Source organism: Eptesicus fuscus, chromosome 10, assembly GCF_027574615.1.
Source record: "Eptesicus fuscus isolate TK198812 chromosome 10, DD_ASM_mEF_20220401, whole genome shotgun sequence".
NCBI lineage: Eukaryota > Metazoa > Chordata > Mammalia > Chiroptera > Vespertilionidae > Eptesicus > Eptesicus fuscus.
In genome coordinates, this window is record NC_072482.1 from 87,388,919 (window position 1) to 87,405,512 (window position 16,594).

The following is a 16,594-nucleotide window of genomic DNA, read 5'->3' on the forward strand; positions in this document are numbered from 1 at the left end:
CAAACATATTTTCAGGGGAGAAATGGAGAAGAGTCAACTATGCTGAAGGTAAGATAGTTAATTTACTCTTCAGTTCCTTTTAAGTATATCGTTTTCTTATGCCAAAGTATCAACTGTGGAATATGTCTCCAGTACTGTACTCTGTGCTGCTGTTAACCTCCTGAGGACTTGACTGCAAATAAATAAGAAAACTTTATGCTTTTAAAAGTATGGCATTACTCGAATATCAGAAGTTGGCTTTTGTTTGAAATGTTGAAACAACAGAAAGGCAAATAAGCAGAGAAATTTCTTCTCTCAATTCAAATACTACTTTATAAGTTTAATTAATGCATGCCCAAATAAACATTTCTCTTCAAAGTTTTCAAAACTGCTGCTAAATGTAATGGAACAAAGAAGACGGATACTATTGAAAAATCAATTATGATGTTTATTAAACAAAATAAATTTAAAGAAAATTTTCTATTAAAAAACATAAGAATCATATCCAAATTTTAGCTTCCCCATCTTCTTTGGTATTAAAATCAATGTTCAGGATATAAAGTACTTTATTTTGAAGTTTAGTCACTAGGTCCACAGCAAGTTTCCATATAAAGAAAATAGGAAATCAAGTTATCTGAAATTGTCTTATCTGAATAACCAATGGATGCATAAAAGCAATCAGTTATGTGTGTGCAGAAATGGACATCATTAAGCAAACAGTCATTCATACATACATGTATTCTACTGGAAGTATAGAATCTTAACTTTTTAATGATTTTTCTGCCATCATTTTACCATGTTATCTGAATAGTAATTCAATACACAAGTGCTGTTATTCACTTAACTAAGGAACTACTCTCCCAGGAAGATGGCACCGCCATACCAGGACTTAGCAACATGGATCTTTTAACATGGCTACACCATTTCTAAAAAGTCTGTATTTCTCAGAATTGTGTGCTTCAGTCTTTTCATAAAATAGTATCTGAAGATTGCTAATAGCATTAAATTAATATTAATAAGATTCAATCCTAAGTCTTTTTTGTTTCTTAAAAATTACTTAAAACCGGACTTTGTGTTTAAGGGTAGTATTATATGGACCACTAAATTAGTCAAGCCAAACACTTCCAGAAACATCACGTGACATCCAAACTACTTTTATTCCTTTGACAAATTCTTTACCTACTTCAATTCTGATTTCTCCGTGCCCTTGCTTTCTTGTGGGAAGATACCTTCCCCTTAATTTGTTAAAATGAATCTGAGAAGGGAAAAAAACCACAATAACTGGGGCGATTTTTTTTTTTTTTTTTTTGGCATAGATTTGTGACCACCAATGACTGAGTGATTGACAGCTTCAGTGCTAACACTGTGATTGGGAACAAGAAGAGTACAGCCATAATAAAATACAACTATCTATCAGAAGGACTGCGTACAGACACCTCTGGCCATGTAGGCTCTGGGCCCTCTGGAAATAAGTCAGTTGCATTGCCAACATGACAAAGAAAATAACAATGTTCAGAATCAGGAAGAGCCTGGTGTAAGACGCGGACAGGGACGGGGCTTTGCTGTGCGTGGTCGTCACCATCCGCGCCTGTCCCAACCGGCCTTTCATCAGGCCATCGTTTCTGTGTTTCTCATACGTCACATCTGCAAAATCTAAAAGGTCTTTCATTTCTTCATCTTCATCGACGGGCTGTTCTTTCTGCGCCAGAATCTGAGCTTTCTGCCGAATCTTTTTCTCATTGACTTCAATCTGTGCAAAAATATCGGGGACGGCATCCACGAATTTATAGCGTTTGCCTCCCCTTCGGTTTTTCTTGGACTTGCGTTGCTGCTGCTGCTGCTGCTGCTGCGAGATGGCGAAAATCCTGTCGATGGCCTCCTCCGTCTGCCTCTTGTCTGAAAACCTCAGCAGGCGCTCGGCGGTCTTCCTGAAGCTGGCTGTGTTGCGGACGCGGGACAGGATCTGCTTCTCCAGCAGCTGGAACACCGGCTTAAAATGCTGCAGGTTCCGCTCCACAACAGCGGCATAGTCCTTCAGCTCAGGCACAGCGGTGCTCTTGACGGCCGAACTCCGGTCGAACAGAATTTCCTGGCGATCGGCGATGACCTGTGCAAAGGCAGGCTGTCCTGGGGTCTCCCCCGTCCAGAGGTACACAGCGTAGGCGTGTTCCCCGGTGGCTATGAACACGTCCAGCTGCTGAGGGTCTCCGTGGATGCTGAAGCTCTGAACGTCCACGGATGGCCCGATGAAGAGGTAAGCTGCCCTGGTGACGGGACTTCGGAGGTGCATGGTGACATTCACATAGTTTGTCCCGTTGTAGGGATAGCCCCGAGGGTAGGTCACGGAAGCAAAAGTTGCTTTCTCGCTGTAGCCAGTGTCATCCATCCAGTACATTTTATAGAGCCCGTCTCGCTGCCTGATGAAAGCCCCGTGGACCCCGTCCACCGCTGTCTCCTCAAAGGGGAGGTCCACATTGTGGAAGAAGCTCGTCGCCGTCTCCACGAGGCTCTCCTCCCCCAGGTGGACTTCATCCACGAGGAGGAGAAGCTGTGGATGTAGGAGGATCAAATTCCTCTGAATGTTCTTCAGACTGAGCTGGGGGTTGTAAGCCCCCACACCTTCTCCTCGAATGAAAACCACTCCATCCTTTTCCACTGCTGCGACCACTCGCCCTTGGCAGCTAGCTGCCAGGTCATGCTTATACTTAGACCATTTGGATGAGCAGTCCTCTGTGACCTGGCCTTCCCAGGGAGAAAAGCAGGTCTTGGACACGGCGGGGGAAAACATGAGGACGTTGTTGAAAAAGGTGTACTTGGGCCCGTAGAGCGCCTCGGTGATGAAAGGCACACCGTTGGGAGCGAAAGTAAATGAGTTCTGGTCGGGGTGCTCATGGCCCGCGTTAAAATTCCTCCAGCCTTTGATCCAATCTTTGTATTTGTTTCTATGGACAATGTCGTATATCGCACGTCCCCCAAGTTTTCCCGACTTGAAGGAAAGAAAAGACCGATTGAGTTCCGCAGGCAGTGCACTTCCGTAAGTCACAACGCCCCAATCTTCAAAATAATGCAATGTAGGGGTGCCAAAATCTGGAGGAGGGACAGATTTCAAGCTGGCATCGTACCTGAAAGAATTCATTTTTTAAAAAATTAATTGGTTTTTCTGGTGGAAGTGAAAAGAACACATCGGAACACACCGATGCGACGCAGAGCGCTGGCAGTGCAGACCATAGTAGGGACGTTTCTGAGAACACCCGTGGGTGGTCACACTGTGCAGGGGAACGAACACCCTTGGTGAAAGGAGAGGAGACTATGTTTACAACGTGCCATCCTTGGATTTGAGCCTGAAATGATTACTGCTGCCAATGACTAGATGAACCTTCTTCACTTAACCACGTCAGAGCTGCCATCCAAATGACTGGGGCTCATGGATCCTAAAATTAAGCACTTCACCCAAACCTCTAGCTTGAGGGGCTCTTACTCTAGGGAACCCTGTGTTTGGATCTAGAACCTAACACGCTTTGAGTTGCAATGAAATATTTTTCTACAATAAATAGTATTATTAAAGTTTGGCAGAGTACTTTTTACCCTCTAAAATTTAATTTAAATAGAATTGAACTTCACATATTAGATACAACTTACTGGGAATACCACACCTAAAAATATAAATAGATGCAATTCAGGAAACTTAATACTGAGGATTTCTAATTGTGGCTACCACTGCTTAGCCCAGATCTAAAGGTTTTATTTTAATCTACAGATGATGTCATGCATATTGGACAAGAAATGACCTGTTATTTAGGATATTTTATTTAGGATAAGTGTTTATTATCAAATAATAAAAAAAATTAACATTAAACTTCCAAGTGATTAAGAACACAGGTTTTTTATTCAGAAAGGCCACAAAAACAATAATAAACATGATTGTTTGTTTTTGAGGATTTGAAATAACAGCCTTGACAGTTTCATATAATTTCCTGCTCAAGGGCAGAAAGGCAGACCTGTGTCATTAGCTCGCAGCGACTTTGTTCTACAGTGAACCAATCGCATATGGCAGAGTTAATCTTATTGGTGTTTGTGGCTGTTTCATCTGTTGTTCTAGTCTCAGTTCAGAACATCAGAAAACGTGTCTCTCCTCAGGCCTGGTATAATAAGGTTTGCTTCCTTTTGTGATTTACCAAATCCAGACACAAGCTGCATTTTCCATCCTTCTTTCAGTTTTTGGCCAGTTGGCATACTCCTATCAGGCAGGTTTTGAACCAAGTCAGACTGAGCATGAATCGGACCACTATAGTCAGCGTTATAGAACTCTCTCGGTTGCTTATTTATGGGAAAGTGAAGACACAATAAATAACTACTTTATCTCCCTAAAAGGAGTCAAGAATGGTTGCATAGTAATATATTTAGTTCACCTGTGAATACAGTTTTTAAAAATGCTAGTTAAACTAGAGACAGTTACCTCTTTTCTAGTGTTATTTTCCTCTTAATTGTTTAAAATTTTAAAAATAATGAAGGGAAGCAATCACACCACAGAAGCTTATTTTGGAGTTGAATGCAAGTGTCAAAAGCTTGAAAAGACATAAGAGATTAATTATCAACTAGTTCCCTGTAATTTTTATCTTCATTTATTGGATGCCGGTAATATATTTGGCAGGACTTTAAAAAGGAGACACTGGTTCTCTTTCTGGCTTAAAAGATTAAGGCAAAAAAATATTCATGGTTCTTTTATTATCAAAGCGAAACTGTCAAACACTTTTAAATAGTGCTGAAAATTTAGTAACAGCTTTGCTCTTAGCAGATTATAATACTTCATTTACCAAAACAAAACATTTTACTACCTTTTTTGGGGTGTGATTATCAGAATAACCCAGTCTAAATTTAGTTAGTGGTTTTCTCTTTATACAATTTCAAAAATGATGTAAATCAAAACAGGCATATCTGTAAAACAGTGTGAGCTTAGGACATCTCTAACATACGAAAATCAAACTGCAAACAGTAATTAGATTTAAATGTCAGGAAATGTTTCAGGCAGAGTTTCAAACACTGTGATAGGAATTGAATTTGCAAGTGCTGAGGTGGCATAAAGTGCTTTAGATTAGTTTTTGTGTGTGTTTTTTTTTAAAGGCAAAAAACTAGCACACCTGTACCCCTGGGTACAATCTCTTCCCGAAGCCCACGCGACGTGTCATACCAGAGAAATTCCGTGTGGAGAGTGCACCAGCGCTGCCCTTTGGAGGGGGTCCCTGGGCCTTCCACCACGCGGTTCTTCCGGATTTGGTCAGCCAGCCAGTTACCACTGCCGTTCCGCATGACAAACTTATCCAGGAACACTAATTGGCTTTCTGGACCATAAAACCAGTTGTAATTTGAGTCTGCAATGGCCACAGTCCTCTGAAATCCTGGGGAAAGAAGTTTTACAGAACTAAGGTAAGTTTAAAACTGAACATTCCCATAAAGGTCTACACAATGATTTTCAATCCTGTCTGCGAATTAGAATCAAGTGTGTCTTGGATAAAAGTGACAAATGAAACCACAAGGCCCACACTCCACCCCAGACCAATTAAGGTCTTCCACAAAACTTGCGTGCAAGTGTGTATTTGCTATGTGGTAACTTGTCATTGGTGATGGAAATGCCACACTAATGACATACACTGCCCACCTTCCTCGATTTCCAGGGCCCATACTATGTGCAGCTATGTTTGCACAGATACACACACCATCCTCTTGTGCATGGCGAGTTCCTGGACCTCAGATGAGCAACAGCTCTCCTACCAACTCATCCCACATCCTACGCCAAGACAATAACAGAAATGCCTCAATTTGCCCTCAAATCAAGGAGTTATAAGGTGTAGGGGAGAAACTGAGTTTCCACAGGAAGAAAACTTAATTCCCACAGAGATCTTGCCAGTGCATATTGCTGGACGTTAAAGAAAAGAGAGGAAAAGCAAATATCATACTGAAATGGGTCAGAAAAATAAAAGCAGGGAAGACAGGATAAGCTCCAGACATTCTTAAAAAAGAAGAAGAAGGGCGAAAACTCTGGGTCAGACAGCACTAGTCACTCGAATAGCCACTGGAGAGAAAAAGAGGAAGGTTGAAGCAGATTGACTGAACACAGAATCCCTTCCAAATGTCACCATGACTGTATTTCCATCATTTACAGCTAATATTTTTGCTTCTAACAGTCTAGTAACTGCTTTTCTAAATAAGTCTTATTATAAAATGTGATTTTCTGAACCTTCTGAAAGCGGATGGTATGTTTTATTCCTCTTTGAATCTCCTGCCCACCACACAGGTGTTCAAGAAAGGTTTGTTGAGTTAATGGACACAAATATTTGAATCCTCTCCTTAAAGGTGTTCATGCTCTCTTCCAGCTTAAGCAGCAGCTTCGTACACAGCTTACAGCAGACGCCAGCCCTGCTGCGGTTGGCTGTTAGATCTCAGCTCAAATTACAGAACACCGAGACCATTAAAGGCCTTTGGTTATCAACATAAACTATAAAACAGGTCGCTCTGGTATGTCTAAGGATAAGCAATAAAACAGATTTTTGAATGTAAAGTCTAAACTAAATTTTAATATGGTTCTTTTGCTCTGTATTATTTTTGAAAAACTAACCCAATAATAAAAATTCTATCCAATCCATGTGTATACAACCAAAGCAAAAAGATTTAAATACTGAATTTTTTACTGTAATTCTAGAATCATCATCTGAAAACTTCATTTCACTGAAGGGAGGAGGGGAGCCCATCTTGATGAAAAACTACCTCCTAAATTTTTTTTTAAGTCCTGTTTAGAAATAAGAGTTACAAGGCTCTCTTAGAAATAAATCAGTTCTTAAATCATATATAACTTTTTTTTTGAGCCAGTTCTCCTAGAAGACTAAGCTACATAGCAACAAGAGACTAGTTTTATACAAATTCACTTTTTGGCTATATTCCTATATTTTATACCATTTATTTCAATAAAATACTTAAAGAAAATACTAAAGCCCCAACTTACATACATAGGTGTAATATTTCATTTTGAATCCTGTCTATATAGTTTGGAAGAAAAAATTATGAACTAAAAGCCAAAATAGGATGGATCAGGGGTCACATATAAAGGAAAATGAACATGTAATCATAAATGTTTATATTCTGTTTTGATTCATGAAAATGAATGTTGTACATGTATGCATGGTTTACACATACAAAAATAAAAGTTCTGTAGCGGCTACACATTCTATTTGATCTGTCATGCTCCCAGCTTTACAATACCTAATCACAAATCCCCCCTTTAACTCCCAAGATGTTCTGGCTATGTAACTCTTACGTTGAATTCTATTTTGATTTTTTTTTTTAATCCCTCTAATTGCAATATGACTCACACCCCACATTTCTCTAGCCCATTTTCATAATCAGGAAAAATGACAATAGTTAACGTTGATCCACTTGCGACTCCTCACTATACCTGGCAGGATGGTTCTATACATAAAGGCAAAGTGTTGCTTAAGCCACGGGTGACCAAAGTGGTTGATGTCGAAGTGCCTCTGAACGAGGAACATGTACTGGAAGAGTGACCTGGTGGTGTAGCTGCCGTACGCGACCCCTTCATAGAGGGAGCCGTCCGTCACCTCTCGGAGCAAGACCAGAGACTTCTCCATGATGGTCAGAACTTGTTTGGTCCATAAGTAGGCTTCTTGAAGATACCCTGAGGGATGGAAACACGTGGAAACAATGACTCAGGCTGTAACAAACATACACAAAAATGTGGCCAAATAAAACCCTCTGCGTTATCTGACTCCTTTATTATTACAAACTGCATTTTGTAAAACTCCCACTTATCAACGTTATAAAGAACATCCTGCTAATCCGGGATTGTGATGGGTTTAGGATGCAAGTTAAGAAGTTCTTAAATACAGGTCATTTATTAATTAAATGAAGATAAACCTTTAAGTGAGCATCAGTCATTTTCCAATCTTTAATAAATTGAAACCACATCACATCTAAGATCACAAATTGCACATAACTTTATGCTGGCAGGAAAATATCTGTATATTAAGACTTTTAATTCAATTTTACTAAAAACTACAACTGGAATATATTTTTTGAAGTTTATCACTTTATAAAACTTTCACCATTATTTTATAGGATTTGTAATAACTACAAATACTACAAAGGCTAAATGGGCAGTCTTCAATTTGTTCTATCCTCAGACAACAATTTCTCACATTCTTTTGTGCTTTTAGATTCCCTAGGATCTGAAAAGGCAGCCCAATGGGGTGAAGAGACCATTGAAGTGGCAACTTAAGGGCCAAAAACATCAGCCGGGAGTCCAGAATCTGCCAAAAATGAGCTACGTGGTTTTGTTCAAGCATTTCTTCAACCTGTCACATTCTTCAATCTCCCCAAATGAAAATTAAAGGTCTAAACACTTTTTCAAAATCCTTAGAACATAAATGCTAGCTTTCTATAATTCTTGTGAGTCTAGCATTTAAGTAACAATAACAACTCCTCGCATTTTTATAACATTTGTAATTTACACAGCACTGAACATAATCCTACTTAATCCTTTTAATAGCTCAATGATGCATTATTACTCCAAAGTTACAGAAAGGTTGACTTGTTCAAGACCTCGGACACATGACTGAAAAGGAACAGAACTTTGATCTGAGCCCTGGTCTTGGGATTTAAGGTTTGTTTTCTTGTATTTAAAACACACAACCCCTGAGGATAAAATTAAGCTCACTGCCTCCTGATGTGGGTGGAGTCTTACTGCTTCACTCCCACAGACGTGTGTGTGACCATCAGTGCTGAGCACCCCGCCATGGCTCTAGTGTGCTGGGTGTGGGGGCTTCCAGAGGCCCAGTACACCATAGACCCAGGCTAAGTCAGTCCTTGCTCCCACCTCATGTGGAAACACCATTCTCAGGCTCACTGGTCAGAGGTGACTGTTAATTGTACCCTGGATCTGTCTCCCACCCAGCTCCACACCTGGCATGCCCAACTTCTGGATACTTTTCATTTCCGTTCTCTAATCATTAGGGTTTAAAATTCCAATCATCTTCATATTTTCCTTCTCTGTAGCCTCCATCTGCAACCAGACACCAAGGCGACTGATGCTCACTGCTCCCAGGACATCACATAACCTGATTTTCCTTGTTTTTTCCTCATAAAAACCCTGTTCAGGAGATGAGGCAATGTCACCCAACATACTTGGCAAACTTCAAATCTGTCATATGACGTACCATCGCTGTTACTGATGCTATGTTTCCACCATCCATATACCTTACCTAGAATGTTCTTCATCGTTTTCACTTACCAAATCCTACCCATCCTTCAAAGTTCCATGAACCTTCTCAAGCTCACTTAAAGAATATTGTTCTTTTGAATTCAAACGTATTATACTCGATTGATTGATATGTAACCATAGCTTCGTGGTACCTCTTATTTAATTCCCTGGTGCTATTATAACTATTGGGTAATCATCTGAACATTTCACATCTCTCTTCTTTCCTCTTGATGTGTAAACTGCTTACACGTGGTCCTGTGCTTTCCGTGCACCAAGACTTAGAGAGGGTTAGCAGAACAGAGGGAAAAGTCTAATCCTCCCTCTTTGGAGATTTTGTGTGAATCCAGTGTAACTACAGGTGTGCTCTACGCTACCTCAGTCAGTACCTGCAGGCTGGTCTGGAGAACATGGAATACTGCAACAGCCTGACCAAAAGTAGCTCCTAACGTTGGAGGGAGTGCGCCAAGAAAGTGAGGACTACCAGCGTAACTGAGATGTGCAAAACCAGAGATTTCACCCTTTTTCTATCCAGTCTTCTTATAAATAACGTTAGTCAGGAAAAAAATATATAGGAAAACTCCTACCAGGAAAGTCGTACAAGTTTTCCTCCAATCAGAACCAGCCACAGACCTTGGGGGATTAAATTTAGCTTTTGTGAGAGTAGGGGGCAAAGGAAGCCAGTATGAAAATTCACCCTCTTAATGAAGCTTTCCTTATTGATAGAAATTAAATTTCTATTCCCAGAGAGGCAACAAAATACAGTGAAAAGATATTGACCTTTGAGTTTGACCAGAAGTGGGTCAAAAATCCCAGCTACCTTATATGGTTGATGTGAGAATTCATATTCTTATGGGGAATATAAGAGTTAAATCCTTTCAGACATGCCAGCTCCAAGTATATGTTTAATATTCTTATAATTCACTGTTATTAGAGCTGCTTTTCTTAAATATAATCTTATTTAGTCATTTATAAACTTCCACAGGAGTTGTAATTAAGACAGAATTATAAGAACCAAGAAAATGTAATACTAGCAATTATGTTATACATTAAGGCAAAATAGCTATACAATCCACAGAAGTTACTTCCAAATTTGACCTAAATGATTCACATTGGTAGTTTGAAGTCTTTAGAGAAAAAGAGTACTGAAGTAATGATACACATCTGTGCACGGAATATTCATTTCAAATAATTAGCCACCTGTTTAGCTTTTAAAAACTCCATTTATCCAGGCTGGCTGTCTTCACTGTCAAAATTCTCTGGAAAAATCAGTATTTACCACTGGTCCTGTGCTGTAAGAATAGGGCTTGGGCCCTAGCCAGTGTAGCTCAGGTGGTTGAGCGTTGTCCCATGCACGAAAGGGTTGCTGGTTGGATTCCCAGTCAGGGCACATGGCAGGATTGTGAACTCAATCCCCAGTAGGGGGCATGCAGGAGACAACTGATAGATGTTTCTCACATCAATGTTTTTTTCTCTCCCTCTTCTCCCTTCCTCTCTTTCTAAAATCAATAAAAACATATTTTAAAAACATGGCTTGGGACAATCAAAAAGCCATAATTAAATAACCTTCATGCTAATATAACTAGCAGAAATGAAGGAAGATGTCTCTCAATTCCCTAAGCGATGCCCTAGGTATTACTTTATCTCCTAGACTTAGGATCAAGTATGAACATGTACTAAGACTAGTTATAAAAAATGCTTTGCTCATGCCTGGCTGGTGTGGTTCAGTGGTCGAGTGCTGACACATGAACCAGGGAGCTCACGGTTCAATTCCCGGTCAGGACACATGCCTGGGTTGCAGGCTCTATCCCCAGTAGGGGTAATACAGGAGACAGCCGATCAATGATTCTCTCTCATCATTGATGTTTCTATCTCTCTCCCTTCTCCCTTCCTTTCTCTGAAATCAATAAAAGCATTTTTTTTAAATGCTTTGCTTGCAACATGGCAACCACGACTCGCGTCAGCCCGGGCGTCCCTCAGCTGCGTCCACACGCACCTTGGTTCATGAGAACTAGGCTTCCTGTGAGCAGAGCCATGCAGTTGGTGGGCTGATGATTGTGCAGGTATTGAAATCCCCATCCTCTCCTGTATGACGTTTCATACATATAGCCCGAGGCATTGGCAATCACTTCAAGAAACTTCTCCTGCTGTGTCTTGCTCAGGTAGTTGTACAAGAAGTCATAGGCAGTGGCAAAACCCACCAGGGAGTGAGCGAGCGGGACTTCATCCCAGGGAGCATCTTTCACCAACCTGGAGAGGAAAAGAAGCCGGCAAATGAGTGCCACAGGGCTCACAGCTTTCATCACACCTTTTGTGTGTCTATTACTCAGAACTAAAGGACGCAACTGGAGACATAATCCAAGCGGTTTAATGACAGAGAGTCAACTTCCCTCTACCTTAGACCAGCGTCAAGTTTCATGTGAAAATTACAGAGTTTCTCTCTTGATGTTCCCAGCAATATCAAGATGCTGGGAATTTTTACATTTGATTTTTTTCCCTCCTGCTGAGAGGTAGACGAATATATCCAAAGAGATCTAAAGCACCTAACATGTAGCAGCAAGGCAAAAATTCTCTGGCATATCCATTTAACTAGGTCTCACCCTCCCCTTTCTACCTGCATGAGAGGTCCTGTGCCAATGACTGCCTCGCTAAAGCGGTCAAACATGTATGTCCCTTCCTATTTTTCAGGCTGGTCAAGGTGAAGGTGGCATGGTTCCTAGCTTATGACCTCTCAATCGGGACAGACCCTCTGGGTCAACACCATGATGCAGACACGGGCTTAAAAAGACGTAAATGAGTGAAATGAACTGATTCTATTTCTACATCTCCTTCTTCTCATGAAATAAACGGCACTGCCTTTAAGGCCCTTCGGGTAACTTTCAGAGAAGCCTAAAAGCTGGTCTGTGAAGTTTTAAACTGCCATTTTTCTAAGAAACCAAATTTCTGCTCCACCTGCTGCATTGTTCGGCGAGCGTTTTAATAGTGTGTGGCCTGCGTTACACAGGAAGCGAAGAAGGATCTTTCACAGTCACAATGCTGTGGAATTATCCAGAAAACCCTCCCCATCTGCTCAGGATGTATGTGAGTAATCTCTAGGAGAGGAAAACAAATGAAGAGTGTGCCGCTCTTGTGGGAGGTGGAAGAAGGCGCTCAGTCGGGGATTAAACTAAAGCTTAACAGTTCTGTGCCAGGAGCCTCCTGTGGCAATTCCGTGAAGTGTTAGCCTCTTTCTCAGGATGTCCGACACTTCATAAGCTAAAATACACAGGGATACAAGGAAATCTCTTACTTTGAAGTGTAATGATTAAAACAGGTATCTTTTTTAAATTGTGGTGTGTGCTTCTTTATTAAATAACAGTATTTAACAGCAAAAGATTTAACTATCATAATTTATAAGTAGTGATGAGCACAAATATTATTGTGGGATGTCTATAGTAACTGTGTGTGACATGAACATACCTGTGACCTCTATCTGTGAAAAGTTACAGGTTTTCCCCCAATAGTACTGTAGTTGGCTATCTACATTTATGATTTGGAAGAAATAAATTTCAGTTAGAGTTAGTAAAAATTAAGATGCAATATTTCCCCCATTCAAACTCCACAGACCCCAAATTAAGAATACTTAACAATGTCTGAGAGACTTCTTCTAGACCGTGTTCTTCCTTTAGGAGTTTATATCAAAGAACTGATCTTAGTGAGGTCTTGTCTGGCCACCCTGTCAGAGGTTCAACATCACTCCCCAACCCACAACCTCTCATTTCCCTTCCTTATTTTTTGGTGTTCTTACTATACATATGTATATATACACATATGTACATGTATATGTATGTGATACTGTATGTGCAAGTATCCCTCAATGAAACTTAAGTTCTGCAACAGCAGGGTTATTTTCCCTACCCTGTTGTATTCGCTATTGCATCTGCAATCCTATAACAGTGTCTGGTACATAGTAGACTCCCAATAAGTGTTCTTGTTAAAAGAAAAAATGAAGGAACAAGCTTATAAAACTAGGCCACACTGTTGACAATGAATATGCAATCCTTATGAAATCAGAGATTTGGAGGAATCCCTTGGTATTTCAGAATAATGTCACTGTTTGGTTAGCTGTGCTGGTGATACAGACTGGTGCTAAAGTGACTAAGGTTGATGAGTTTCTTAACCATTTGGTCACAGACAAAGCCACCTTGCCGGTCAACGTGCCAGTGTGTGTACTGGTGGTAAACAGACTGTGAAGAGTGTGAATTAATTCCCTACTTCCAGGAAAAAAGTAATTTTTGCTGCAAGCTCACTGCCAGGGAGTTAGGAACACAGTCTCCACTGACTCATGGTGACTGGTGAGCCAGGCAGAGAATCCAAGTCATTCATTTCCCAGCTCTGTGGCATCTACAAATGACAGCATATACATCTAGCCGTGATAAAGCTGATGTCAATGAACTGTGACCACCCACACAACTCTGACACATCTGATTAACCAGTGAACTTACTTTTACAGATAAAAGGACATTTAATAGGACTCTCATTCTTTAGGAAATATTATTATGCAATTTCTGTGAAAATTTATATCCTTCCACATACAGGTACTTTATTCCAAGCAGTTTTCAATTTAATAAAATACTCGCATACATATAAAAATAGCTCATGGTACCATTGGGTTCATCACTACTAAATCATGAAATCTGGCCTATAAATAGCTATATTTCTAAAAGGTTATCTAAATTGTTTAACAATCAAGTGCAGTAATGCAAGGCTGGTACAATATTCGCAAATCAATAAATGTGACACATCACATAAACAAACCGGAAGACAAAAAACACATGATCATATCAATTGACACAGAAAAAGCATTCAACAAAATCCAACACCCATTTTTGATAAAAAAAAAAAACAACACAAACTCTCAGTAAAGTGGAAATAGAGGGTCATACATCAACATAATAAAGGCCATATTTGACAAACCTATAGCCAACATCAAACTCAATGGGGAAAAATTAAAACTATTTCCCCTAAGAACAGGAACAAGATAGGGATGTCCGCTTTCACCACTCTTATTCAACATAGCACTGGAAGTCCTAGCCACAGCGATCGAACAAGAAGAAAAAAAAATAAAAGGCATCCAAGTACTCTAAACACTAGAACTAAGGAATGAAGTGCCCACCTCAAAAAACGAAGTGGTCCCCTCTCTGGAGATATTCAAGAACAGAGATATATTAAGGAGGGATTCTCTGAAAAGGAATCATGTGTTTGTCAGAACGTTAGGCAGAGTTTTCAAATTATAAATGACAAATTATAAGCTATTAATAAGTTGTTGAATGAACAGGGGTCATGACCAGCATGTTTTTAGTGTCATTTAATGGAATGGAATGGAATGGAATGGGAAAAAGTAGACTACAAAGCATGACTTAAATACACGGGGTGATTTGTGCAACTTTTACTTACATATCTACACAGGTAGAGTTAAAATTATGCATACATTGTGTTGTGATGTCCACTTTGGTTCTTATTGTGGGTCACAGTGAAGAAAGGTTTGAAAACCACTGTCTTAGAGGGTAAAGGTGGCACCAAAGAAGCAGCCCTCAGATGCACCTGCAGGCAGAGAGGACCCGGGCCCAGGGTCCGTGCGTGGAGCTGGGTGGAGTCCCGGGCTTCCCAGGGCACTTCCCAGCAGAGGGTCTGGAGCCAGCACCGAGGACAATCCCATCTGAGATCACCAGGAAGGAGCCCAGACACCAGAGAAGTTCAGCATGTTCACAGTAGAGGGCAGAGGTGTGTAGGAGGGAGGCAGATGAGAAACACCGAACGGGCCCAGGCAGTCAATGCAGGAACAAAGTAACTGGTCACCGTGTGGAAAAACAACAATATACATCTCCCGTCCCCAAAACAACTCTGTCGGGCTCTGAAGCCATTTCTATTCCAGAGGGATAATGAAATAATGCCTATGAACAGCACCCTACACCAATAATGTTTATTTTCTTTCATGTGCTGGGGACACAGTTTCAAGGAGCACTTCTTAAAATTTAATTTGGCAATAAAATGGGAAAAAAGTCAGTTTAGGATTTTTCTTTGGGAATCATGAAAAATTTGGAGATGTGCTATCTCCTATGTTGCCACAAAAGAGAATTAATGAATAAATTAAATTTAAATTAAATTATGAGTCAAACTTGTGGGCTATGGTCAACAAGCCATGGACATTAAACAGTTTCCCAAATTTTAGACCTCCAGTTGGCCATACTGAAAATAAAAGCTGACCCTCCCTTCCCCAAAGGCTGAATGGAATCACACCCTCCCCCCATCTTCTCTGCCCAAGTCACAGGCCATGGGAGGAAAGCAAAGAGCAAAAGATTCAAACTGGCACCAGTAATACTTTGAAATCTTTCCCTGGTCAGCAAGCTCTCCAAAGAAAGGAAAAGAGTAAACTCCGTGGGGGGGTTTCAAAATGATGGCTAAAAGTTTAGGGTGAGAAGATATTAAAGCTTTAGTAACATGTGTGAATTTATTCTTCTCTCTCCCATCCCCACATTGTTTCTTGTCATACTGAATTCACTGCCAAGGAATCACAGAAATGAACTGAAATGTGCTTCCTCAATTGAGACAAGCCCAAATCACTATGCACACTTCATCAAGAATCTTTTTCCTTTCTCTAACTTCAGAATAAACAGCGCAATTTACTCTCAGGGTGATGCTTCCCTCTGGAAGCACCGCCTGCCCAATGTTTCATTTTGGTTTCAGCTCCAGAAGTGATTTGAGGACACCCGCGTGGCAGGAATGCTCTGTTAGCATCTCACCTTTCTTTTCAATCTTCTGGCTGTTACTCATTTATTTACTTATAATTAAAGCTGACCTTCTTTGAATTTTCCTTCCATATTTTTTAAGTCATTGACACAAACGATGCATGTTGTTCTTGAAAGCACATTTTATATTGAATAGAATCTTTCTTTTCTGGTGACAACCTTTTTTTTTAAGTCACAACACACTACAGGCAAACAGGAAGTAGCTAAAAATAATGCTTGAAATATGAACTTGACATATCCTCTTTGGTCCACGGGCACTTCAAACTCAATATATCCTAAACGAACGCTTCATGAGCCTTTCCCAACAGTTCCAGGTTTTACAATTTCACCGAGAGGTCCTGCCATCCTCTTGCATCCCACAAACATAGTTCCTTGTCCTCGCTGTCCTCAAATACAATTGTCAAGTCTTACACATGCTAATAACGCTTAAACCTCTCTGGAAACCATCATTTCTTTCCATCCTCAGAGTCCCTATTCCAGGCTCTCCTCTGGATAAACACAAAAAAGACGAACTGATCTTCCTGGTGTGACCTCTGCCATCTACTCTCCACATGTGGTCAGA

General features: G+C 40.4%; 1 protein-coding gene across 7 annotated transcripts in view; it reads right to left on the reverse strand.

Annotated features, from left to right (window-relative positions):
* Positions 1-403: 403 nt before the first annotated feature.
* DSE (dermatan sulfate epimerase) overlaps positions 404-16,594 on the reverse strand; it is a 55,761-nt gene continuing 39,570 nt past the window's right edge. For 6 of the 7 annotated variants that reach the window (XM_028136264.2, XM_054721762.1, XM_054721759.1 and 3 more), the window contains exons 3-6: positions 11,241-11,494; positions 7,427-7,666; positions 5,168-5,375; positions 404-3,101 (exon numbers count right to left, since the gene is read on the reverse strand). In XM_028136264.2, coding sequence (XP_027992065.2) covers positions 1,337-3,101; positions 5,168-5,375; positions 7,427-7,666; positions 11,241-11,494 — 2,467 coding nt within the window. In that variant the 3' untranslated portion in view covers positions 404-1,336. Of the gene's footprint in view, positions 3,102-5,167; positions 5,376-7,426; positions 7,667-11,240; positions 11,495-16,594 lie in introns of those variants that run through there. The other variant, XM_054721764.1, reaches the window with a different exon arrangement.